The sequence below is a fragment of the Hemiscyllium ocellatum genome, chromosome 22 (assembly GCF_020745735.1).
Source record: "Hemiscyllium ocellatum isolate sHemOce1 chromosome 22, sHemOce1.pat.X.cur, whole genome shotgun sequence".
Taxonomy (NCBI): Eukaryota; Metazoa; Chordata; class Chondrichthyes; order Orectolobiformes; family Hemiscylliidae; genus Hemiscyllium; species Hemiscyllium ocellatum.
In genome coordinates this window covers 53,598,919-53,626,786 of record NC_083422.1, presented here as the reverse complement: position 1 = coordinate 53,626,786, position 27,868 = coordinate 53,598,919, and the positions used below count along the sequence as shown (strand labels likewise).

Genomic DNA, 27,868 nt, shown 5'->3' with positions numbered 1-27,868 from the left:
ATGCGAGGCAGTGGGAGTGTCCAATAACTGAACGGAACCCCATTTGCCTTCAGCAGGAAGACCTCAGGGAGTGGTCTTTCCCCCTCCACCTTGGCAGCTGCCCCAATCTCTAGAATCTTCTTTGAAAGATGACAATGCCAGTCACACAGGAAATGGTGCTTCATGGTAGTGTCACTGGGTTAGTTACCCAGAGGGCTGTTGGTAGGAGGGCAGTGGTGGGGGAGTGATTAGGGTTAGGGTGAGTCGGGAACACGGGAGCTACTGGGGTCTAAATTCAACTAATCAAATCTGGAATCGAAAGCTAATCTCAGTGATATGAAACTAAACTCTGTGGTTGTAACAATCCTGCCTGGTTCACTGATGTCCTTCAGGTAAGGAAATCTGCTGTCCTTATTAGGTCTGGCCTACATGTGACTCCAGACTTATAGCAATGCAGTTGCCTCTTAACTGCCCTCTGAAAGCAATGAGAAACAACTTTTTTCAAGGGCAATTAGGGATGGGCAGCAAATGATGATAGCACAGTGGCTCAGTGGTTAGCACTGCTGCCTCACAGCTCTAGGGACCCGGGTTTGATCCCAGCCTCGGGCAACTGTCTGTGTGGAGTTCGCACATTCCCCCAGTGTCTGTGTGGGTTGGTTTCCTCCCACAGTCCAAAGATGTGCAGGTTAGGTGAATAAGCCATGCTAACCTGTCCATAACGATCAGGGATGTATAGGTTAGATGCATTAGTCAGGGGTAAATGTGGAATAATAGAGCAGGGGAATGGATCTGGGTGGGTTACTCTGCGGAGGGTCGGTGTAGACTTGTTGGGCCAAATGGCCTGTTTCCACACTGTGGGGATTCTATGTGATGGTCTTACCTCAAAACATAGCAGTGGAGGTAGGCCATTCAGCCTATGAAATCTGCTTTCCCATTCAATGAGATCATGGCTGATCTGATAACTTTCAACCCTCACTTTCCTGCTTTTTCCCCATAACCCTCAATTCAATTTCTGATTTTAAAACAAGTGCCTGTCTCTCTCAGACTCGAATGTACCTAATGTCAAGCCAACTTGCGCATTCCCAGCACGATATCTCCAAGGCAGCTCCTGTGGACTCAAACCAATGTTTAACCACCCGACTGGAAACCCATTGCAGGTGGGAATCTCTCTGTTTCCCAGACTGATTCCTGGGATGGTGGGACTGGCGTGTGGAGAGAGACTGGATTGGTTAGGACCATATTCCCTGGAGTTAAGAACAATGGGCCGGGGGTTCGGTGAGACCTCATAGAAACCTATAAAATTATAAGGGGACTTGACAGAGTAACCATAGGTCAGTTGTTCCCAATGACTAGGGGTCCGGAACCAGGAGTCACAGTCTGAGAGTTGCAGGATGGGCCACTTAGTACTGAGATGAGGAGAAATGTCTTCACCCAGAGAGTGGGTGAGCCTGCGGAATTCACTGTCACAGAAAACAGTTGTGGCCAAAACAGCAAATGTATCGAGAAGGAATTAAACATAGCTCTTGTGGCTAAGGGGGTCAAATGGGATGGGGAGGAAGCAGGGACGGGCAGGCTGAGTTGGATGATCAGCCATGATCATACTGAATGGAGGACTAGGCTTGAAGGGTTGAATGGCCTACTCCTGCTCCTCTCTGTTTCCATGACAATGAGGAAAGACACCTGTGGGGGAGTTCCGGATTTCTGAGCTTCTCCCGCCCCTTCATAATCAAAATTCCCACACTGCCCCTGAACGAGCCCCTGAATGTCAGCTGTGGTGTGGGCTAACAGTATCGTAAATCCAAATAAACTCAGCTTTTGTTAATTTGTCATTGATCAGCCCAGCTCTCAGATTGGCAATGAATGGCTGGAATAGTTTGGACCTTGGAGTGATATTGCGGATCCTGACACCTGGGGGCACTGTTGTTCAACTAATAATTTTAAAAATACCATCAGCTACATTTAGTTAGGGCTCAGGAATATTCAAGGGATCAATCTCACTCCGTCACAACTCTCTCACGCTGCTCCCCACAGTAATATCTAACTGGCTGCAGGGACTAATCTCACTTCACCAACCTGTGAGACCCCAATAGGCTTTTCCTCCCCCCCCCCGCCCAAGCCCAGCTCTCTTTATTTCTTTCTCTCTCTCTTTTATTTGTTCTCCCTTCCATCCTATCTCTGTTGTTCTTTTACCCTTCACACAAGGAGGGAAGGCGATCCACACTGAGTAATGACACTGGTGTGAAGGGCTGATGTAGTCTGGATGGGCCAAACGGCCTCCACCTGCATCTTAAGGCGAATGTGATTCTTTAGAGAAAGAGAAGAATAATGAGAACTCATATCATCTCTCTCCCTCTGTTTTCTCTCTATTTCTTTATCCCTCCATCTTTCTCTCTCCAGTCTTGCTGCCACCTTCCCTTTCTCTGTAGTAATTAGATTCCCTACAGCATGGAAGCAGGCCCTTCGGCCCATACAGTCCACACCGACCCTCCGAAGAGTAACCCACCCAGACCCATTTCCCTCTGACTAATGTACCTAGCACTCCGGGTAATTTAGCATGGCCAATTCACCTAACCTGCACATCTTTGGACTGTGGGAGGAAACCGGAGCACCCGAAGGTAACCCACACAGACACAGGAAGAACGTGCAAACTCCACACAGACAGAGGCTGGAATCGAACCAGGGTCCCTGGTGCTGTGAGGCAGCAGTGCTAGCCACTGAGTCACCATAGGGTTTTATTGAGTGGAAGACTGGGATGGAGAGGCTGAATGGCCTATTCCATATTCATAGGTTCACTTCCAGCATCCCCTCTGTGTGAGAGGATGAGTAACATCCTCAGTTGTAAAGACTGTTTGAAAGTAGTTGGTACAACCCTCAGCCATGTCTTGGACTGTCCCCATGTCAGTCCGTGACAAGCCTTCAGTGTTCACTGCTGCCTGCCATTTGTAGCAGAGTTGAGAAAGGTTCAGTTGACGAGATGGGCTTTAAAAGGACTGTTCAATCTCAGAGATGGGCTGACAACTTTCGGGGAGGCAGTGGTCTCGTGATATAATTGCTAGGATATTAATCCAGAAGGTTAGCTAACGTTTTGGAGAACTGGGTTCAAACACTACTATGGCAGATAGTGGAATTTGAATTCAGTTAAAAAAAAGTTGGAATTAAGAGTCAAATGATGTCCATAAATTCATTGTTGATTGTCAGAAAATCCCATCTGGTTCACAAATATCCTTTAGGGAAGGAAATCTGCCATCCTTATCTGGTCTGGCCTACATGTGACTCCAGGCCCACAGCAATGTGGTTGACTCCTAACTAGCCTCTGGGCAATTGGGGACAAGCAATAAATGCTGGACTAGCCAGTAATGCCCACATTCCATAAGTAAATGTTTAAAAAATTTAATAAATGTCTCAATACTTTTTACAACAAGGTCTGACACTAAGTCACGTACAGTGATATTTGTTCACCTGTCCAAAAGCTTGGGGTTGACAAAGTGGATTTTAAGAAGTTCTCAAGTGAGGGGAGAGGTACGTGAGAAGGTGGAGAGATTTAGGGAGGGAATTCCAAAGCTTGGGGACCAGGCAGCTGAAGGAACAGCCACCAGTGGTGGGGCGAAAGCAATTGAAGATGCACAAGAGGAGACCAGAGAACTCGGAGAGTTGTGGGGTCTGAGGACGTTAGAGAGGTGGGGAGGGGTGAAGTCATGGAGAGGTTGGAAACCAGGGGTGAGGTTATTGAAATCAAGGACAGAAAACTCTTGGAGATGGAGGGAGAGAGCAGGGCAATGGGATTGGTTCTGAAGTCCTTCAGCAGAGAGCCAGTATAGGCACATGTGCAGTATAGGCATCTGGCTGTGTGCTAAGGATCAGTAGCAATTCCTCTCTATCCCTGATTCCCTGTACTGAACAAATGGTGGTGTAGTTGTGGAATACAGTTGGGAGCAGGCTTATAAATAGCACAGGAGCTGAATTGGTGGCCTCTGTGCTGTACGTGCTGCTGTGCAGGTTTGCAATGTGGTGTCACAACTAATTGACAACTTGGGACTTGTTAAATCTCAGCAGCATAGGCTCAGTCCATGTCCCTCCCAGCTTACTTCATGAAAAATATCATTAAAATTTGAGCGCAGCATTCATCAAAGCGCTGCTCTCTGTTGCTCTGTGGTCATTTAATTCAGGCGACGGAGTTTTGTTCAGGCACTGTTGAGAATATCAATCACACTCTGCCTGATGATCAATCTTTGTCTTATTGATAAGGGCTGGTTGGGCTTAGTTTTTGATCTGGGGTCCAGAGGGTGAACAAGTGACAGAAATCAGTTTGATTTAATTGTGTCTGTTTCAGTATCTTTGGTCAAATTAATTGTGTGTGTGAGAATCCTGTGATTCCTCAGCCCTGTTCCTGAAATGATCGACTCACTGAGGCTATCGAAATGATTCGAGGAGAAAGTGAGGTCTGCAGATGCTGGAGTATCAGAGCTGAAAATGTGTTGCTGGAAAAGCACAGCAGGTCAGGCAGAATCCAAGGAGCAGGAGAATCGACGTTTCAGGCATAGGCCCTTCTTCAGGAATGAGGCCTTGTAGAGGGAGGAAGAGAGCTTCTTCAAGGAAGAGGATTTGCAGTAGGTTAAAATTTTCGAGGAGAAAGTGAAGTCTGCAGATGCTGGAGATCAGAGCTGAAATTGCTCAGCTGGCTTTTCAAAACCATGAAAACCGGGGGAATGGTGACTCCCGAAAGAGTTTGCTGATCCTGAGATGGTCTGTTTGTAGCTGGTGCTTAATTCTTAGGACTTGTCACCAGAAACATTTCATTAACCATGGGTACATTTTATGTCAAACTAGTTACCTCTTGTTATTAAATCATTGTTGCTCTGTGTAATTTAGATGGATGTGCCATAAACATTTCCTACCGCCTAATCCCTTTCAGAATTGTCCAAATTTCAGTGGGTTATTTTTGACCTGCGTTTGCTGGCAAATTCAGCATCAGATTTTCACATGACAGGGTCCACCAAAAGTATATGTGACTAACGAGCATCTTAATGATGGTGATGGAAGGAAAATTATTGGGCCCGAGCAATGATCTTCAAACTGATCACAGAATTATAGCTGTTCAGAAGGAGGACATTCGGCCCATTGTGTCTATAACAATTCTATCCTCTAATGCTAATCTCCAGCCTTTTCCCCATACCCTTTCCATCTAAATGATCATCCAATGTCCCTCTCCAGTGCCTCAACCAAACCTGCCTCCACCACATTTCCAGCCCATTCCCTAACCACTTGCTGCGTGAAGAAATGTTATCTCCCACAACCCTTGCTTCATTGGCGCATCACTTCACATTGATGTCGTCTTGTTCTTTTCTCAGGAACAATCTGCCCCCCCATCCACTCAGTCCAGCCCCACTCATGATTTTGAAAACCTCTATCAGGACTTCCCTATTGTTGTTATGTTGGTCTGTGCCTCATTGCTTGGCCAGAGGTTACAACGACTCAGTGCATGTAATTGTTCATTGTGATCTGTGGGTTTATACATTCAGTAGGATATTTGTACCTGATGTGGCAATGCTTATGTTAACTCCTGTATGATGTGGATAAGTAGTGCTGAAAGATTCAGTAGAGGTCTATTCCAGCTCCTGGTACATGTATGTACAGCAGTGACAGACAGTGTAATGCCTGGGCCTAAACTAAACTATTTGGTTACGTATACATCCATCAGAGTATCTTGCTTCAAGTGGTCCCAGTTACATGGAGTCCGAGATCCCTCTCTATTCGTCAGCGGTCTTCAGAGACTAAAATCGAAAACTTAAAGATTGCCTGGTGGTACAGAACTTGCCACATTGTCAAAGTTAGGACAGATTAACACAGCTGCATGAGTACCAAATTTCAAAGTGAAATAACTGCACACAGGCGGGTATCCCATTAACTATGTCATCCTTTACTTACATGGCTACAGTGGATGGACTCTGACCAGCCAGCTCAGAGCCAGCCCCTAGACTGAGGAGACTCACTGTTAACATATATGTTTTGTAAACCCCCACAGTAGCGCCCAACAGCGGCAGTGCTTATTTTTCCCCAGTACCCATGTCGGGTGCGTGTAGGTGTAGAAGAACATTTGAGTGCAGAAAACGTTATTCATATTCCATTCACCAGGAAGAAATAAAACACCCGAGTGGCCAGTGACAAGCCCTGCTCATCACAGGGCGATGCTGAGTGATCAAAAAGGTGAAGGAGAGGGCAGGGACTAAATCAAAATGGAATCTGAGGGAGAAATGAAACACTGCACATCCTGTTGCGGGCGGCACGGTGGCACAGTGGTTAGCACTGCTGCCTCACAGCGCCTGAGACCCGGGTTCAATTCCCGACTCAGGCGACTGACTGTGTGGAGTTTGCACGTTCTCCCCGTGTCTGCGTGGGTTTCCTCCCACAGTCCAAAGATGTGCAGGTCAGGTGAATTGGCCATGCTAAATTGCCCGTAGTGTTAGGTAAGGGGTATGGGTGGGTTGCGCTTCGGCGGGTTGGTGTGGACTTGTTGGGCCGAAGGGCCTGTTTCCACACTGTAACTAATCTAATCTCTCCCTGAAAATCTTGACGGTGTTGGTTGACACTGTGTGCTCCTTTCTGTTTTTGTTCCTTTTTCTTTTGTTTTCTTTTTATCTTCAGCGGTAGTGATTAGTTTTCCCCAGTACCTATACCATGGATGTGCATGTGTCTGAGACAGTGAAGAACAACGTGTGTGTAAATCTTCATTTATTTTCCACCACCAGGAAGAAAGGAAACACCCGAGTGGCCAGTGACAAGCAGTGCCTTTCTCAGAGGGCACATCTCCTGTTTACTTTCTTTATTAACCCCCGCACTACCACCTAACTGCGGTAGTGCTTATTTTTAATCTGTTAATTTTTTTTGTACGGGTGCACACACTGACACTGATCCAACTCAAGTAAGGGGAAAACACCTGAGGGGTCCAGTGACAGACTCTACTGTTTTTTTTTCTTTTTTCTTTTTTTTCTTTTTTAAAAAATTAACCCCCACACTACCACCTATCTGCGGTAGTGCTTATTTTATTCCCCAGCACCCATGGTGTGTGTGTGCAGGTGTGAGACACAAAGTGCACAAATCTTTATTTAATTTCCACCACCAGGAAGAAAGGAAACACCCGAGTGGCCAGTGACAAGCAGTGCCTTTCTCAGAGGGCACCTCTCCTGTTTACATCAGTCAGCCAGGGCTCCCTGACTGGCCCATGTTAACAATCCCAATCAGAGATGTTGTAGTCAGTGAGATCCACCTGGCTCTTGTTCAAATCACTACACTCAGGAAACAACCGTTTATGCTGCACTTTTTAAAAAAAGTGTTGAGTTTCCAACCAGTCTTCTCTCATGAAATATAAATTGTTGTTCCCTTTAAGACTTGACATCTGTCCTGACAAGTGAGAGATGAAAATCTTCAACTGCCTATTGTTCACCTGGACTGAAGGTGCAGAGTTTTGACTCCCCTGAGATTAAAGAGTTTCTGTGTGTTACAAGCTGATTTGATGGTTTAAAGTCTTTCAGAGTCTGTAGGATGCCACCAAAAATCCTGTCTGCCTCACCCTTCTTACTGTTATTAAAAAAAAACACTCTTCCATTATCTGAATTAGAATTAGGTTTATTGTCACTTGTACCCTCACAGTGCCAGCTCAAGTACAAATCTTACATACAAAATAGAGAAATAAGGATGAAACAAATGACATTACAGTGATTCATGGTATACGTTAGAAAGTAAGACAAAGTTAAAAAGGATAAATATTACAGTCAGATAAACAGATTGCAGATAAACAATACATTGCAGTAGATCACCGTGGGAGCCTTCCACACACAGTCCGACTCAGTCCGCAAACCACTGATCACCTGCGCCAGAACCCAATCCACCAACCGTCCTAGCTCCGCTCCAGACCTCCAGCCTACTCCTCTCCGGTTCTCATCCTGCTCCACCACAGGACTCCAACCCATTCCAGGCCTTAACTACTCCACTCCAGGCCTCCAGCCCTCTCCACTCAGGATCTCCAGCCCATTCTAACCCACTCTGGGCCTCCAGTCTGCTCTGCTCTGGGCCTCCAGCCCACTCTGGTCCACTCTAGGCCTCCAACCTGCTCTGCTCTGGGCCTCCAGCCCACTCTGGTCCACTCTGGGCCTCCAACCTGCTCTGCTCTGGGCCTCCGGCCCATTCTGGGCATTAGCCATTCGAAGATAAATTTTATTTAAAAAAAACATTTTAACATCTTTGGAAAAAAAGGGAAGAAACTGAAGAAAGAAAAAGTGGACAGACGGATGAGTTCTGGGCTGAGGAGCCTGGACGCTGCCTACTCTGCAACCACCATCTTGGAATCTGCTTTCCTTTTCCTGACGTCTTGGCAAACAGTGGTGTGGGATGTGGTGACTGTCCCTTCCTCACATCTGCACGTCCTGATGCTGCCTGGCTTGCTGTGTTTCTCCAGCCTCCTGCTTGTCTCCTTTGGATTCCAGCATCTGCAGTTTTTTTTTTGTCTCTTCCCCACTATCGGCAGCCCGAAGCACTCCTTTAGAGGCGGATCCCACTTTCCCCCAAACACCTGCCATCCTGGTTCCAGTGAGTGAAGGACTTGGGTCCACTGGCTGGTCCATCAGATAACTGAGAGTTGGCAATGCCAGGGACAAGCTGTAGCTCCCTCACTAACGTGCTCGGAATTGTTTATAGTGCTGGGCATGAGCCGAGAAACCATTAAGTTAATGCATTGTGGCAAAGTAAAATTTTAATCATGAATCACAAAGCAAAAACATTTTATTCGCGCCGTCAGACTGATGGAACTCTGTTTGGTTGTGTCTGATTTCCTTTACCATAACATTGGCATTTATCAACTGAGACCAAAATCCAAGTCAGTCTCACCTGAAAGGAAGATTGACGTGTTCTTAATACTCTTTCAATAACTAATTTCCAGGATAAATGTGATTAATTTTCGCTTTGTCTATGCAGCAGAAGTGTGTGTATTTTTTCAGGAGTAATTACCTGCAGATAATCGAGCAGTCTCTGAAATTAGAATCTTACAGCTCAGGAGCAGGCTCTTTCAGGCTTGCGATAGGAAGAAGGGGACTTGACTCAGAGGGCACACGCGTTAGTACAGAGGGAATAGTGAGCTGCTCTATTTGCATATGTTCCACCTGAATTTAAAGTCTGGTTGAAGATTTGTAGCTCGGGTGTCCGTTGTGGTTCTGTTCGCCGAGCTGGAAGTTTTTGCTGCAAACGTTTCGTATAACCACTATAAATAACCACTATAAATACCGGAAGAAACATCAAAGCAGCGCTTCACAGGAGGCTCCAGTAGCACTGATGATGTTCCCTAGCCAGGGAACGAAACGTTTGCAGCAAAAACTTCCAGCTCGGCGAACAGAACCTCCACCTGAATTGGCTGAGACCCAGTGTCTGACCGTTTGGTGTACGGGGACTGTATGCACAGCTTCAAACTGACTGTCGGGTGAAACTTAGAAAGCAGGAGTAGGGTAGGCCATTCATCCTCTTGAGCCTGCAACCCCTTTCATTATGATCATTTGATTTGATTGATTGTAGTCACATGTACCTAAGTACAGTGAAAAGATTTGTTTTGTGAGCATACAGGCAGATCGTAGGAAATACAAATCATAGGGAGCTTAGAGTGAGGCGTACGGGTTACAACTGCACAGAAGATGCACAAAGCAAAATTAACATTATATGAAGTTCAAGAACCCATCCAGCATAGAGGCGTACAGCATGGAAACAAACCCTTCGGTCCAACCCGTCCATGCCGACCAGATATCCCAGCCCAATCTAGTCCCACCTGCCAGCACCCAGCCCATATCCCTCCAAACCCTTCCTATTCATATATCCATGATTTGGATGCGAGCGTAAGAGGTACAGTTAGAAAGTTTGCAGATGACACCAAAATTAGAGGTGTAGTGGACAGCGAAGAGGGTTACCTCAGATTACAACAGGATCTGGACCAGATGGGCCAATGGGCTGAGAGGTGGCTGATGGAGTTTAATTCAGATAAATGAGAGGTGCTGCATTTTGGGAAATCAAACCTTAGCAGGACTTATACACTTAATGGTAAGGTCCTAGGGAGTGTTGCTGAACAAGGAGACTTTGGAGTGCAGGTTCATAGCTCCTTGAAAGTGGAGTCGCAGGTAGATAGGATAGTGAAGAAGGCGTTTGGTATGCTGTCGTTTGTTGGTCAGAGTGTTGAGTACAGGAGTTGGGAGGTCATGTTGTGTCTGTACAGGACATTGGTTAGGCCACTGTTGGAACATTGCGTGCAATTCTGGTCTCCTTCCTATCGGAAAGATGTTGCGAAACTTGAAAGGGTTCAGCAAAGATTTACAAGGATGTTGCTAGGGTTGGAGGATTTGAGCTATAGGGAGAGGCTGAATAGGCTAGGGCTGTTTTCCCTGTAGTCTAATAACAGCGGGGAAGAAGCTGTACTTGAACCTGTCGGTGCGTGTGTTCAAGCTTCTGTACTTTCTGCCTGACAGAAGAGGTGATGATGAGGTAGTTCGCTTTGCCGAGTTGCTGGGTAACATGAGACCTCTGCACGATAACCCAGCAGCTCAGTGAGCTAACCAACTACCTCACCTACAACGTGAGCAACAAATCTTCACCAAAATGTTAAAGGGGTGATCATGGCTAATTGTCCAACTTAACAACCTGTTTCCAATTTCTCCTCATGCCCTTTTGATCCCTTTAGCCTATATCTAACTCCTTCTTGATAGCTTTCAAAGTTTTGGCCTGGACTGCTTTCTGTGACAGAGAATTCCACAGGCTCCCCACTCCCTGGACGAAGAAATGTCTCCTCCTCTCAATCCTAAAAGGCCCACCCCATCTCCTTTGACGATGACCCTTGGTTCTGGACTCTTTGGTTATCGGGAATGTCTTTCCCCTGTCTAGTCCTGTTAGAATATTATATGTTTCTATGAGATTCCTCCTTCATTCTTTTGAATTCAAGTGAATATTATCCTAACCAATTCAACCTCTCCCCATACACCAGTCCTGCCATCCCATTGGTCTGGTAAACCTCTATTGCACCCCTCTATAGCAAGGACTCTACAACTGGACACAACATTCCGGATGTGGTCTTAACAAGGTCCTGGACAATTGCAGCAAGTTATCCTTGTTCCTGTCTCGGAATCCTCTCGCTGTGAATACCAAGGTGCCACTTGCTGCCTTCACCACCTGCTGCATGTGCATTGCTGACTTGCAGTGACTGGTGTACAAGAACACTCCGGTCACATTGTGCATGCCCCTCTCTCGGCTTACATCTTTCAGATAGTAAGCTGTCTCTCTCTTTTTGCTACTCAAATGGATATCCTCACGTTTATCCACATTATAAGATCATCGGAGCAGAAATTAAGCCATTCAGCCCATTGAGTCTGCTCCACCATTCAATCATGGCTAATAGGTTTTTCAACCCCATTCTCCCACTTTCTCCCCATAACCTTTGATCCCCTTGACAATCAAGAGTCTATCCATCTCCCTTTGAAATATACTCCATTACCTAGCCCCCACAGCCTTCCGTGGCAATGAATGCTACACAGTCACCATTCTCTGGCTGAAGAGGTTTTCCCTTATCTCTATTCTAAGGGTCTTCCCTTTACTCTAAGGCTGTGCCCTTGGGTCCTTGTCTCTCCTGCCAATGGAAACATCTTCCCAATGTCCACTTTGTCCAGGCCATTTGGTATTCCATAAGTTTCAATTAGATTCCCCCCTCATGCTTCTAAACTCTATTGAATATAGACCCAGAGTCCTCAAACATTTCTGCTATGTTATACAGCCCTAATGGGCAATGCTCATAATTTATTTGCTTAAGTAGTCAGATGGGTCATCTGGTGATGGGTTATATAAAAATGAAAAGTGCCGGGTTCTTAGGGTTGTTAGATATTCAAGATTTCGATGTAATTGTCACGTGTACTCGAGTACAGGATTACAGTAAAAACTGTCAAATGCCGTCTCACACACACCCATTTTAGGTACAAAGAACATATAAGAACGAGGAGCAGGAGTAGGCCCTTCGAGCCTGCCCAGCCACTCAATAAGATCATGGCTGATCTTTTCGTGGGCTCAGCTCCACTTACCTGCCCTCTCACCGTATCCCTTACTTCCTTTATTTTTCAAAAATAAACCTTAGCTTTAAAAGTGATTACTGAAGTAGCGTCAACTACTTCTCTCGGCAAGGAATTCCATAGATGAACAACCCTCTGGGTGAAGAAGTTCCTTCTCCGTTCAGTTCCCTCTAATCTTGAGGCCATACCCTCTTGTCCTAGTCTCACCCACCAGTGGAAACTCTCTATTTCTATTTTATTGATTCCCTTCATAATTTTATATGTATCTGCAAGATCCCCCTCATTCTTCTGAATTCCGATGAATATAATCCCAGTCTACTCAGCCTCTCCTCATAAGCCAGCCACCTCAACTCCGGAACCAACCTAGTGAACCTCCTGTGCACCCCCTCCAGTGCCAGTACATCCTTTCTCAAGTAAGGAGACCAAATCTGCCCACAGTACTTCAGGTGTGGCCTCACCAGCATCCTTGTACAGCTGCAACATAACCTCCCTGCTTTTAAACTCAATTCCTTTAAAAGGTTATGTTTTAAGCTGGTTGGAGGGAAGTATAGAGGGGATGTCAGAGGCGGGTTCTTTACACAGAGAGTTGTGAGAGCATGGAATGCGTTGCAAGCAGCAGTTGTGGAAGCGAGGTCATTGAAGACATTTAAGAGACTCCTGGACATGCATATGGTCACAGAAATTTGAGGGTGCATACATAAAGATCAGTGGTCGGCACAACATCGTGGGCTGAAGGGCCTGTTCTATGTTCTATGTCCTAGTTCTATGTTAAGTATTACCTTTATGGAATAAATAGAAAAATAAAGAAATAAGGTAATAGTTTACATTGAACTCCTTAATATAAACTGGAAAAATGAAGGAGTAATGTTAAAAGTTCAACATCCTTTGATGAGTGCTTGCTGGGGCTTCAATCTCCTCCACTTAGCTCGCTTATCACTCATTATAGTGCAGTGGTACCGTCCCCCTCCTCTGACTCAGAAGGTCAGGTTCACGTCTCTCCTGCCCCAGACATGGTCAAACGCGTGTGCGTGCTTCTGTGATTTCTCTCGACAGGTGAGAATGCTTGGAGAAATGCCACAAACTGGAATGAGGAGAGCTCAGTTGAGCAGCACCCAGACTCCGGCTTTAGTTTCAGAGATTTCCGTTTGGGTTGTGGTGTGCGGATGAGCTTGTCCGAGATGAGAACCAATACGGCTCCAAAGTGAGCCAGAGGGTCCTGGGGAATCCACTCTTTGCTCTAAACAGCAACTTTGGTTCGAAGTGAGGTGAGGTGACGATTGAAGAGGAGAAGTGGCCTCTACTAAGCGATGGCTTCTTGTTTTGCTGCACTGCCCGCATTTGTGGGCAGCGTTTGGGGGCTCTATATTGACCCAAGCTGCAAGGTAACTCGGTCAGGGATCTTCCCGAATCTGATCCGTGTTAGCAACACCAAACAGCCTCTCACTCCTTTCACACTCCCCATTGATCACTATGACAATGCTGCTCCTTTAACAAGGTTAGGTTGTCCTTGGTTTTGTCTTCAGTGGGGTCGTAAATAGATAGATTCCGAAATGTCTGGGTTTATTTACTTGAATAAGCTTTTAAGTTTTTAAATAAACCCTTGTACAATGGAAGGAGAGTGGCCAGTTCTCCCAACTCAGTTTTTCTCTGGTTTAGTTTGGTTTTAGTATTCTGGCTGTTCAGAGCTGCTGGTCAGTTTATGAGGCTGCTGGTCAAAGAAACAGCTCTATGGAAGAAGGTGTTCCATGCTGAATCACTCTGACAGCTCTCTCTCTCTGTCCTGTAAGACCCTGTGTTTGATTTTACCTGTTTTTGCCAAGGGATGTTTATGGGGATTATTGCAGGAATTTGGAACAGCATCATTAAGTTGGGATAATCTGTTGGGTTTTCAGATAAGTTAAATTATTCTGTATTCTGTGCTCTTTTTGTGTTTCATTTGGTATTCTTGTAAATAAATTCTGTTTTGTTTAAAACGAAGTGGTTGGGCCAGCTGCATCACTCCTGGACTATCCACTCTACACCCGCTTAAAACAACTCGCAATGTTAGGGTCTGGCCCACCTTCTTGAAATGTTTTGAGGGGGTCTGGCCTGATCCATGACACCACTCAGGAGTGGAGTATTATAATTCCTTTCCCTAAATCCAGTATTACTGGAGTCATGGAGATGCTTAGCATGGAAACACACCCTTTGGTCCAACTCATCCATGCCGACCAGATATCCTAAACTAATCTAGTCCCATTCGCCAGCACTTGACCCGTATCCCTCTAAACCCCTCCTCTTCATATACCCATCCAGATGCCTTTTAAATGTTGTAATCGTACCAGCCTCCATCACTTCCTCTGGCAGCTCATTCCATACACACACCACCCTCTGTGTGAATCCCTTGGGTCCCTAATAGATCTTACCCCTCCCCTTTAACCTATGCTCTCTAGTTCTGGACTCCCCCAACCCAAGGAAACGATATTGTCTAGTTACCCTGTCCATGCCCCCTCATGATTTTATAAACCCTTATAAAGTCACCCCTCAGCCTCCAATGCTCCAAGGAAAACAGCCCCAGCCTATTCAGCCTCTCCCTATAGTTCAAATCCTCCAACCCTGGCAGCATCCTTGTAAATCTTTTCTGAACCCTCTCAAGTTTCACAACATCCTTCCGGTAGGAGGGAGACCAGAATTGCATGCAATATTCCAAAAGTAGTCTAACCGATGTCCTGTATAGACACAACATGACCTCCCAATTGCTATACTCAATACTTTGACCAATAAAGGCAAGCATACCAAATGCCTTCTTCACTACCCTATCTACCTGCAAGTCTACTACTAAAACTGATGGAAAAATGAGATTCCCAGGCAGTTAACATTGAATGGGTAGAGGTCATTAGGAAGCTGTTTGGCACATTGAGCCCATGTCAACGCTCTGCAAGAGCAGTCTAGCTATTTCTACCTCTCCCCCGCCCCTTACCCTTCCTCTAGAGCGCTGCACTCTTTTTCTTTTCAAATGAAAATCCTGAATTCCATTCCAGAAGTTCCAGTTGAATCTACTGTCTTTCTACCCAGTCCATTCCAGCTCTTTGCTACTCATTCTGTTATAAAAAATAATCCGTGACTTGGAGGAGCTGGTGTTGGACTGGGATGGACAAAGTTAAAAATCACACAACACCAGGTTATAGTCCAACAGGTTTATTTGGAAGCAGTAGTTCTTGGAGTGTTGCTACTTCATCAGGTAGCTGTGGAGGAAGATCAAAAGACAAAGAATTTATAGCAAAAGATTACAGTCTTATGCAACTGAAGCGATATATTGAACAAATCTAGATTGCCGTTGGGAGTGTATTGCTGGAAAAGCACAGCAGGTCTGGCAACATCCGAAGAGCAGGAACATCAATGCTTCAAGCTGGAGCCCTTCATTAGAGGCCTCATTCCTGATGAAGGGCTCCGGCCTGCATCGTCGATTTTCCTGCTCCTCGGATGCTGCCCGACCTGCTGTGCTTTTCCAGCAGCACACTCTCATATCTGATCTCTAGCACCTGCAGTCCTCACTCACTGAAACCTAGATACCTGTTAATAAAGTTTTCCTCCTGTCATCTCTGGTTCTTTTGTCAGTCACGTTTAGTCTGGGTCCAGTGGTTCTTAACCCAGTGGCCATTAGAAACATCTTCTCCCTACCTCCTCTGCTTAGATTTCTTGTAATTTGAAAGGCCTCTTGTTCAATAAATGCAAGGTGTTGCATTTGGTAAAACAAACAAGGACAGGACTTACACAATTAAAAGTAGCCCCTTACATAATGTTGTAGAACAGAGAGAACTAGGAGCTCAGATACATAATTGTTTGAAGTTTGCCTCACATACAGACTTATGCCCGAAACGTTGAATCTCCTGTTCCTTGGATGCTGCCTGACCTGCTGCGCTTTTCCAGCAACACATTTTCAGCTCTGATCTCCAGCATCTGCAGTCCTCACTTTCTCCTCACATACAGACAGGGTGCTTGAGAAGACATTTAGCACACCTGCCTGCAATGCTCAGACCTCCGAGTTTCGGAGTTGGAACGTCATGTTGAGGTTGGTCAGGATGTTGATGAGGCCTCTTCTGGAATACTGTGTCCAGTCCTGGTCACCCTGTTGTAGGAGGGATGGTACTAAACTGGAGAGGGTTCAGAAGAGATTTACTTCACCTGATGAAGGAGCAGCACTCAAAAAACTTGTGATTTCAAATGAACCTGTTGGGCTATAACCTGGTGCTGTGGGATTTCTGATTCTGTCCACAGAAGCTTCCAATTATTTTAAAACTTTCTGTTTCAGTTTGACTTTCTGAATCCTTGGTATGATGTAAAATCAGGCCAAACATATTTTTGGGTTTCAGCATTTCTTGGAATCTTGAATTACCTGAGCAGTGCCTTCTGAGGCACCCATTCTCCATTGAAATATAAATTTTCATTATCTTTCCTCAACATTACAATATGCTAATGATCCAGATGTAGATGTATGTTAATGCTCCAGATCTTGGTGTGTACGGAGAAATTTCAAAGTTTGCAGATGCCTCAAAACTTGGAAGAATTGTAACCCATGAGGAGGAAAATGTGGAACTCCAAAGGAAATAGACAAAGTTGGCAGAGTAGGCAGAAGAATTTCAACGCAAAGAAGTGAGAGATAATGCACTTTGTTAAGGAAAACTTAAGAAGAACTTTGAAAGACAATGTAGGATAGAATGCATAATCCAAAGGGGACTGCAGGAACAGAGGGACCTGGATATATACATGCACAGACCATTGGAAGTGGCAGGACAAGTAACGAGAACAGTTAGTAAAGCATTCAGCATCCTCAACTTTATTACTAGGGACTGTGACAATACTATGGCTTTAAGAAGTGTATTTTGTCCTGGGTGTTTTTATGAAGAAAGTTGGAACAGAAGAGCCAGTTGGAGTACTCGGAGCCAATACAATAAACTGTTTGTGCAGCTTTGGGTTTTTTTTTTAGGTTGGAAGAATAGAAGCAGCCTGAATGGGTGGGGTAAAGCTCCTACAGAAACAGGATGTTTAGTTCTAGTTTTTCAGTGCCAGTTGCTGGGTTTGAAAGCTGCAGTAATCTCTCCCTGCTATTCTCTCTGTCTGTCTGTCTCTCTGTCTCTCTCAGAGCTTTCCCTTAATATTTGTCTTCCTAGACTGGAGAGCTACATCTAGTTTCCTGAATTTGCCTTTGTCAAGTTTGTCTTTCTGGGATGTTACTGTATTGGAACAGTTACTGTTTAGTAATTAAATAATCTATTATTCTGTTAAGTTTTCCAACCAAGTTAAGTTATTTCAATTTCATCTTTCTTCTGTTGCTTTTTAACTAGAGTATATGAATAAAGTGTCTACTGCTTCAAGACTGACAGTTTGACTAATTGAATTGCATCTGGAATGCAACACCTGGCACTTTAAAATAAAAAAAGGGACTAGGATATCTTCTTAATATATTTTGAGGGGGTTTGGTCTGGTCCATAACTGGGCATAGAGTGCAAGAACAAGGAGGTAACATTGAACTTGTATAAGACACTTGTTAGATATATTGTTGAAGGTACCACATTATAGGAAGGATGTGAACACATTGGAGAGAGTTGTTTATAAGAATGGTTACAGCAATGAGAAACTTTGGGGTGACGAGGACAGACTGAAGAAGCTGGGACTGTTCCCTTGGAGAGATGAAGGTTGACAGGAGATCGGATAGAGGTTTCCAGCATCATGAGCGGGCTTCACAAAGTAGATAGGGAGATATTCCCACTTGTAAAAGGGACATTAAGGTGAGAGGAATACATTTAAAAAGGTGTGCAAAAGAAGCAAGGGTGATGTGAGGAAAATAAAAAACTTTTAGTTAAGGTCTGGAATGCACCATCTGGAAATGTGGTAGAGGCAGTTTCAATTGATGCATTCAAGAGAGTATGGGATGATTATTTGGATATAGGTAGTGTACAGGGATGTGAGGGGAAGGCAGAAAATCAGCCATAGGGAATAGAACCAGTGCAGGGATGATGGGCTGAAGGGTCTTCTCCTGTGCTGTAACAATGCTGAGATTCTGAGTAACATTTTGCTAGGATGCCTGCTGTATGGTTGAACTGGTTTCTAAATAAAATTGTTGCTGCGTGTGCAGGTATTTTGGAAATCGATCCTATTGCTATGACAGACTTCGCAAGTACAATCTCGCACTAGAAGATGCTGAAACCTCCATCAGACTCGCTGCTGACTGGCCGAAAGGTTATTTCCGAAAGGGAAGAGCACTCGTTGGAATAAAGGTGAATGTATTCATCCACCACAGGCGCTGACAGCTCATTGATCCACTCGAGATTTTGTATGTTCTTTCCCTGCATCTGTTTCATATCCTTTTACTAATCATTTGTAACGCAGTGAATCAGTGCTAGAGGTTTTGGGGGAGGGGGGGTGAGGTGGGTAGTGTGGGTAGCTAAATGGCAGGAATGTGGGATGTGGAGGGGGTGTATAATCAAGAGGAAGGAGGACATTTAAGATGGGATGGAGAGGGGTGTTAGATGGGGCTGGAAGGGGGTTCCTCAAGATTTGTTAATTTAGCTTCAAATTTCACAACTTGGTGCTCTGTCCTGTCTGTTCTGTGATGATAACCATTCTGCTATAAATATAGAAGCACGTGTCTGAGTCGGTGAAAGACTTGACCTGGATACTGGATGAGCAACAAATGAGCAATTTAGTTGAATCATCCTCAAACTGTGCTCCTTGTTAGTGGTCAGAATCGCAAAGGATTTTGATAAATTAATGAAGTGAGTCTACCTCCAAAAGCTAAAGGTAACTTATGAAAGAACCACACACAAGAAAACCAAAGCAGCGAATAGTCTTATGGGAGAACGTGAGGTCTGCAGATGCTGGAGATTAGAGCTGAAAATGTGTTGCTGGAAAAGCGCAGCAGGTCAGGCAGCATCCAAGGAACAGGAGATTCAACGTTTCGCGCATAAGCCCTTCTTCAGGAATGAGGAAAGTGTGTCCAGCAGGCTAAGATAAAAGGTAGGGAGGAGGGACTTGGGGGAGGGGCGTTGGAAATGGGGATAGGTGGAAGGAGGTCAAGGTGAGGGTGATAGGCTGGAATGGGGGTGGGGGGTGGGGCAAACCTGCAATCTTCTTCCTGACCTCTCTGCCCCCATCCTCACTCCGGCCTATCACCCTCACCTTGACCTCCTTCCACCTATCGCATTTCCAACGCCCCTCCCCCAAGTCCCTCCTCCCTACCTTTTATCTTCACCTGCTGGACGCACTTTCCTCATTCCTGAAGAAGGGCTCATGCCCAAAGCGTTGATTCCCCTGCTCTTTGGATGCTGCCTGACCTGCTGCGCTTTTCCAGCAACACATTTTCAGCAATAGTCTTATGGGGTCCAAATGTGACTCAGTCATAGACTTCGAAAGGGATTTACAGTCATAGAGATACACAGCACAGATTCAGATCCCTTGGTCCAACTCGTCTATGCCAACCAGATATCCTAAATAAATCTAGTCCCATTTGCTAGCATTTGACCTGTATCCCTCTAAATCCTTCCTATTCATGTACCCAACCAGATGTCTTTTTAATCTTGTAATTGCTGTTCACAAGAGCTGAAACACGCTTAATGATCTTCTTCTACCCGCTCCCTCAAGGTGGCACGGAGGATCAATGGTTAGCATTGCTGCCTCACAGCGCCAAGGACCTGGGTTCGATTTCACCAACTGGCGACTGACTGTGTGGAGTTTGCACGTTCTCCCCGTGTCTGTGTGGGTTTCCTCTGGGTGCTCTGGTTTCCTCCCACAGTCCAAAGATGTGCAGTTTGGTGGATTAGCCATGGGAAATTACCCATAGTGTTCAGGGATATGCGGGCTAGGTGGGTTAGCTAGGGGAAATGCAGGGTAGGGGGCTGGGTGGGACTCTCTTCAAAGATCAGTGTAGACTCAATGGTCTGCTTCCACACAGTAGGGATTCTATAATTCTACTATTGTTGAGACATACAGCAAAGTACAGGTCCTTCTGTCATTGCTGATGAAGGACTTATGCCTGTAACGTCTACTGTCCTGCTCCTCAGATAGAGTCAGAGTCATAGAGATGTACAGCATGGAAACAGACCCTACGGTCTAACCCGTCCATGCTGACCGGATATCTCAACCCAATCTAGTTCCACCTGCCAGCACCTGGTCCATATCCCTCCAAACCCTTCCTATTCATATACCCATCCAAATGCCTTTTAAATGTTGCAATTGTACCAGCCTCCACCACTTCCTCTGGCAGCTCTTTCCATACACGTACCACCCTCTGCATGAAAATGTTGCCCCTTAGGTCCCTTTTAAATATTTCCCCTCTCACCCTAAATCTATGCCCTCTAGTTCTGGACTCCCCCACCCCAAGGAAAAGACTTTGTCTATTTATCCTATCCATGTCCCTCTGCTGCCTGGCCTGCTGTGCTTTTCCAGCACCACACTCTCGACTCTGATCTCCAGCATCTGCAGTCCTCACTTCCTCCTTCTGACCAAACTACACTAATCCCATTTCCCTGCTGTTGGCCCATAGCCTCCTATGTCCTGGCTTTTTAAGAGCTCACTCAGATGCTTCTTAAACGTTGCGAGGGTACCTGCCTGCATCACCCTCTTGGACAGTGCGTTTCATATATGTACCCAGTCTTGTTGAGATTGTTTTTGCTCAGAAACCCTCTAATCCACTTAAATGTATGCTCCTCGCCTTAAGTGTATGCCGTCAAGTCTTAGACATCTAGCTGCCTTGCTAATGAATCCCAGCGCGAGTGGTGGAGGCAAAAGTGATTCTACAGCTGTCCACAAGAACAGCCAGATAGACACTTTTAATTAAACTGGTCCAATGTGTATGAAACACCTCTCGACTGCCTCATTAGCGCGGAGTGCAATGGAGGCCGGGACCTTGGGTGCCTTCAAGGCAAGGATTGACAAACTCTTGATTTCGCAAGGTATTAAGGGAGAGTGCAGGTAAGTGGAATTGAAACACTCATCAGCCATGTTTAACTGGTGGAGTGGACTTCTATCCACTCCTATCTCTTATGGTCTTATGGACTGGGTGAGAGAGAGCCCGCACCTTCTGTTCGAGAGATCGAGTCTCTAACACCATACCATTAACGTCCCGACACTTTACTTACCTATCTCGGTGGGATTTGAATGAAGAGCATTCATCTGGGATTCTGCAATACTAGCCCAGAAACAGGCCACCACTTCCCCCTCAAATAGTGACAGCTTTATACTTCGATTGTGTTGAACCATCACCCTGTCAGTTACCAATGAAATCCATTGACCCATTGTAGACTGGGGAAGATCAGGCATGATTCTTTCACCAGCTAGCTCTACAGTGCCCTCCCAGACAGCACGGGATAAAGATAGCAGCCAAAGGTCAAAAGTCTCACTGTCATCAGGATTAAGAAAGATTTTAAAATGAGCAAAAATGCCAAGGCATAGCAAGTTCTTGAGTGAGTGTAGCGAGTTGGGATTTGTGAGTTTGGAGCTGAGGAACACAAGGCCAGAAGAATCAATTTGGGAAATGCTCAGGCATGACAAATTCTGTTTGATAACTTGGGACATTTTACTGCATGAAAGGTGTTTTATAAATGTATCCATATTAAGTATGTGGATAACAGAATGGCCTGTTGTCACTCGAGAGCACTGTCAAGCACTCCTCCAATTCCATTGGAGAAGAGACAGAGAGATCCTCGGTTTCACATCGAGTCGGGTGCAGAAAGAAGAAAAGGATAAGAATGTTTCAAATAGACTTGGGATTATTTAACCACGAGATTGAGAATCTAACATTGGGGCCTTCTCCTTACAGAGGTACGCTGAGGCAGAATCTGCGTTCGAACTGGTCTTGCAGCTCGATAAAGACTGTGATGATGCTGTTAAGGAACTGTTCAAAGTTCGCATGTTTAGACTGATGGTAAAGGAGATATTTTTACTCAAATCTTTGCTGATTTTAGAAAAATTAATGAACGAGGCAACTCATGTAAAAATAATTACTTTCTCACGTGTTGTCCGTAATTGCTTGGATTATCATCAAAACTTCTTGCTGCGATTTACTGTAATGTGGAGCTTATGAATTGTATAATCATTGTATTACACTTCAGCATTAGGACTTTAGCCATTTCTACTCTGCAGCCCTGCAAGATTTCTCCTTTCAGGTTCTTATCAAATTCACTTTGGAAATTTGCAGTTGAGGCTGCCCCTCCACTCACTCAAGCAGAGCTTTCTAACCCATTAAAAATGTGTTCTCTAGTATCTCCCTCCTTCCTTTACCAATATCCTCCAGTTCTCAAACCTTCCACCAGGGGGAGCAGATTCCCCCATCTATGCTGTCCAAACCTCTCATGAGTTCAAAGGCTTTGATTGAAACTTCCTTCAACATTGTATTGTAGAAGGCCATAAGTCATAGCAGCCGAAGGAGGCCATTCAGTCCATTGAGTCTGCTCTGCCTTTCAAATAGGTCTTGGCTGATCTGATAACCCTCAACTCCCCTTTGTTGCCTTATCCCCATCACCCTCGATTCCCGTTCTGATGAAAAATCTGTCTATCTCAGCCTTGATTATACTTAAGGACCCAACCTCAAGACCCCTCTGCGGTAAAGAATTCTACAGATTCTTGGCCATTTCAGAGGGCAGTTAAGAGTCAACTAGCTCATTGTGGGTCTGGAGTCCAGGCCTGACAACATAAGGAAGAAATTCCTCCTCACCTCTGTCTTAAACATGCAACCCCTCATTCTGAGATTAAGCCCTGTGGTCCTAGACACGGTCAAGTCCTCTAAAGAATCTTGTATGTTTCGATAAGGTCTCCTCTAAATTTCTGGATTCCAATGAGTACAGGCCTGATCTACTCAGCCTCTGCTAATAAGACAGTGCCTTCAACCCAGTAACAGCCCAATACCTCAAATGTCAGTCTATCTTAGATAAGCAGCTAAAACAGTTTGCAATATTCTAATTGTAGTCTTAAAAGTGTCTTGTATAGTTTTTAACAAAACTTCAATATTTTCATGTTCTTTTCCCTTTGAAATAAAAGCCAACATTCCATTTGCCTTCCCTGTTACCAACTGAACTTCAATACTAGCTTATTGTCATGAATACCACCTCAAAAGCCCCTGTGCAGTAGCTTTCTGCCGACTTGCTCCATTTACCCTTCAATCAAAGTGCAAAGTATTCCCTTGGCTTCTCCAGTCTGGTCACAGAACTGTCCCTGGATCTATTCTTGTAAAGCTTTACCTTCTTAAAATCTTCACATTTTTCTTAAAACATCAACATTTCCCATTCCTGGGCACTAGGTGGTTCCTTGAAGGAGCATTCCTTGCAGTCTGTGAAACCTCATACCTACAGGAAAACCATTAATTAACCGACTGTGGGTACAGACAATTCATGATCCAGGTTTTAATGTGGGAAACACAGCACACGGTGAACTCCCAGAAGCAGCGATAATACTGACTGAACAATTAGTTTTACTGATGCTGGGTTGAAGAGCAGGACCCCCTGACCCCACCCATTCATTTCTCTTCAGGATAGTAGCATGGGATCTTTTGCACCCATCTGAGAGAGCATTTGGGTTTGTGGTTGAACACGTCATCTGAATTAGGGTGCTCTTATGGTTGCTGGCTCTGGTACTAGTCTGAATTACGTGTTCACATTTCTGCAGCAGGACTTGAACCTATGACGCTCTCACTGAGCATAGAGAGCACTGTTAACCATGGGGAATATTTATAACCTGCCGCCAGTATGTTTTATTGCAACAAGCACAAACTCAAAGTCTTGTCAAATGACAGCCTCACTGTTTAGTCACTGGTACCCCTCCTCCTCAATCTTGGCTGGATTACCTGACTATTTTCTGTCTGTCTTATTCGGGATTGACGGGGACATTCAGTAATTATATCGGCCTATTTTATTTTTTGCCGATGAGGATTACCCAAGGTACAGGACGGGACTCTAAATAGTCATCTCAACCTGTCTGAAATGTTCCTTCAGAGAGGCAACTTTCCCTGTAACTATGGGGAGTTGAAGTCAACAAACAGTCATTTTGGAGGTGGTTATTTGAGTGTGAGAGAACATATACTTTACATAATGCTCAGTCACACACATGTATCAAAACACTTCCATCAAATCCCGTTCACTCACAGAGGGGTGAGGAGGCAGAAACCTTCTGCCACAAGTTGAGGTGAACAGCGCAGACATAATAGAGGACAGTTAGATAAATAAACAGAGGATATCACTAAGAGTGTGATGGCCATGGACAGGGTGAAAAGACAGCAGCTGTTCCCTATAGTTGAAGAGGCAGTAACAAGTTTGACCTAACAGGGTTCTGTCACCAAGCCCCTCAACCCCCCACCCACCCCACCCCCTTTAGTTACTCGTGCACAGTACACTGGCTGTACCCAACCAGCTCAGAGTCAGCCCTCAACTGCGAGGATTCTATTCTCCTCGTTTTGTTTTAGGTGCAGTTGACTCCCAGGCCTCAGTCCAAACACTAAAAAGTGAAAACACATGCAAAAGGAAAGTGTGCAAACACTAAAAAAAAACCATAGTGAAAAGGCCAAGCCCCACCACAAAATGATCATAGTCCTTGCTCAAAAAAAGAGTAACACACAGGCTGCGACCAGCTAGTGAAATAACTAAGCCATAGTTCCCTAGTGAGAACTAACCTGGAACAGTATAGATTAGATTCCCTGCAGGGTGGAAACAGGCCCTTCAGCCCAACAACTCCACACTGACCCTCCGAAGAGTAACCCACCCAGACTCATTCCCCTACCCTGTATTTATCCCTGATTAATGCACCTAACACTATGGGCAATTTAGCACGGCCAATTCACCTGACCTGCACTTCGTTTGGACTATGGGAGGAAACCGGACCAAACCCACACTTTTACTGGGAGAATGTGAAAACTCTACACGGACAGTAGCCTGAGGCAGGAATCGAACTCGGGTCCCTGGCACTGTGAGGCAGCAGTGCTGACCACTGAGCCACCTTGCCACCCAAACTGGCTGTGCAGTCAGCCAGCACAGAAATCCGTTTTCAAACAAGAATAGCAATAACACACTGGCTGTGGCCCAGTCAGCTCAGAGTCAGTCCTCAACTGAGGGGATTCTAATCTCCTGGTTATATCGGTCAGCCAGGGCGCTCCTGGTTGACCCAGGTTAACAACCCCAATCAAGAACCTCGTGGTCAATGCAGTCAACCTGATTCCTGTCACTACAAAGGGGCATTATATTCGGGTGGAAGGCAGGAGGTTCAGTGGGGATTTAATGACACTTTTTCTCCCCAAGAGGATGGTGGGAGTGTGGAGCCTGAAGGGCTTGTAGAGATGAGAAACCTCCCCAGACCTTAACCTATACTCGGATGAACATTTGAAATTTCATAACATTGAAGGCTATGTGCCAAGTAGGGGAAATTGGGAGCAGTATAGATTAGATCAGCACAGACCCGATGGGCCAAAGGGCCTTTTCTCGAACCCTGTGACTCCATGTTTGTGTAAGATGAAGGGGAGGGAGAGGAGTCTCACAAGAAACATGAACACTAAGACAACCAGTTGTGACAAATTGGCTGTTTCACTGATATAAATACCTTATTATGTCAGACAGATGCTTGTCGAAATTCAGTGACTAGAATTCTTGAGCAGCTTATTGTTGGAAACCTGAATGAGTTGACCAAAATAATTGCATCAAACACTTGGCAGAGAGCTTGATAGAGAAGGTAGTCCTGAGGCCAAACACTGGAACTGATGGCACTTGTGTGGAGTGCTGTCTTGATTACTTCTTTGTAACCGGGTGGTTACTGCTCTCTTGTGGGATTTTCTTTTCTTTTACAAGTTAATTTTTGTTTCTATTTGGATTCTGTTACTCTTTGTGTCGAGTGATGAATAATTAGATATGACCCACTGTCTCTAGACGAACGCAGCATAGGAACATTTATGCATCTCCTTAATTGCTGCCTGCTCAGCAGAACACACCTCCACTAAGATTAGCTTTGTTTTGAAAGATATATTAACAAAAATATTGGTGACACTCAAATGTACTTCTCTTCGTAAGGATAAGCAGAGTCAAATTAAAACTGAAGTAGGTGTATATTTTAATGTTGACTAGTGGTATTAAAATTGTTGAAGTCTTTTTTGGACGCTAGGTCATTCGTGTCCTTCTCTCTCCTCTTGGTCTGACATTATACCTCAATGCAACCTCTCAGAGACCACCCAATCTGTACAACGGTCAGGATTGACTATCTACTGGCAACTCCGTGCTGATGTTAGGGCTGTTTGGCGCTGTGGGGCCCATTAGGATGCAGACTTGAGACCTCCCCGTGTTACGTCATTGTCGGATATTTGCATCCAGTTATGTGAGGAGCCCTACATTTCATTCACAGGCCAGAAATGGGGCATTCAACGCTAAAGGTGCATGCATCTTCCTACGTTTCATCTTATCCCTTCAGCAGAGCATTCTCTCACCTTTTCCCCATGAGTTAATCTAGCTCTCCCTTGAGTGTTATCACCACGTGCCACATTCTGACCTTCTTCTGCATAAATAGGTTTCTCCTGCACTGCTTATTGGTTTTAATAGTGACTATCCCTCATACTCTCGCCCACATGTGTAAATGTCTTCTCTGTGTCTATTCTGATCCACTTGATTGGGTAACTAAGTGTGTTCCCCAGTCTACAAGTGGCCCACTTTACATTTGAAACCAGAAACCTGCAGAGAAACTGTGCAAAATGTTGGAACAGATGCAGAGAATGTTGGAGAAACTCAGCAGGTCTGGCAGCATCTGTGGAGAGAGAAACCGAGTTAGCATTCATCTAATGACTTGGAAGATTAACTCTGTTTCTGAATCCAGAGATGCTGCCCGACCTGCTGATTATCTCCATCCTTCTCTGTGTCTGTTTCAGATTTCTGGCGTCTGCGGTACTTTGTGTTTGATCAAGTGGATAAGGTGTTGCCTCTGTTTAACAGCGTCTCTTTTAATATTTGTTTCAGAACATGGGTTTCACTCAGCAACAAAGCTTAATGGCCCTCCAGCAGTATCAAACTGTCGAGGCTGCTCTAGACTCTCATTTAGAGTTGAATTGTGAGTATTCTTGACTTGCCCACTGGTTTCTCCAGCCGGTTCCTACCTGCTTGGTGTTTGGTGGACACGCTGAAAGGGTTCTGAATTGGAATGTTCTCTATTGTTCCATCACTCTTCCTCTCCTTCACTCCACGTGCCACAAGTTTAAGGGAAAGTCTTGATGTAGTGGGGTCTAGCCCAGGGCGAATGCTCTTGGGGTAAGGGTTCATGTCCTACCATCTCAGCTGGTGGAACTTTTCCTCAATCAATAAATCTGGAATATAAGGCTAATCTCTGTAATGGTGCCATGACGAGCGTCGCTGATGGTCATAAAGCCCCCACCTGGGTCACTAAGCTCCTTTTGGGAAGGAAATCTGCCGTCCTTACCTGGTCTGTCCTACGTGTTCCTGATGAAGAGCTTAGGCCCGAAATGTCGATTCTCCTGTTCCCCAGATGCTGCCTGACCTGCTATGCTTTTCCAGCATCACACGTTTCGACTCTGATCTCCAGCATCTGCAGTCCTCACTTTCACCTATGTGTGACTCCAGCCCCACAACATGGCGATTGACTCTAGGGTTGGTTTTCGATGCTGAATTTGTGAATCCCCAAAGTTATGCTGGACATGAGGCTTTAATTCCTAATTTGTAACCTTCTTCCTATTTTCACAGTTCAACGGCCAGATTCTGGGACCTTGGAGATACCTGAGGAAGAGGACTGTTTATATTTGATCGATTGTCCTGTAAATGGGGATCAAACTGAGTAGGTACCAAGTGTTTACTCTTGTG

General features: G+C 45.1%; 1 protein-coding gene across 6 annotated transcripts in view; it reads left to right on the top strand.

Moving 5' to 3' along the window:
- zgc:123010 (uncharacterized protein LOC641500 homolog) overlaps positions 1–27,868 on the top strand; it is a 150,319-nt gene that overhangs the window by 84,638 nt on the left and 37,813 nt on the right. For all 6 annotated transcript variants that reach the window (XM_060842227.1, XM_060842226.1, XM_060842229.1 and 3 more), the window contains 4 exons: positions 18,175–18,316; positions 21,856–21,960; positions 27,014–27,104; positions 27,752–27,842. In XM_060842227.1, the coding sequence (XP_060698210.1) occupies positions 18,175–18,316; positions 21,856–21,960; positions 27,014–27,104; positions 27,752–27,842 (429 nt within the window). The remainder of the gene's footprint in view (positions 1–18,174; positions 18,317–21,855; positions 21,961–27,013; positions 27,105–27,751; positions 27,843–27,868) is intronic.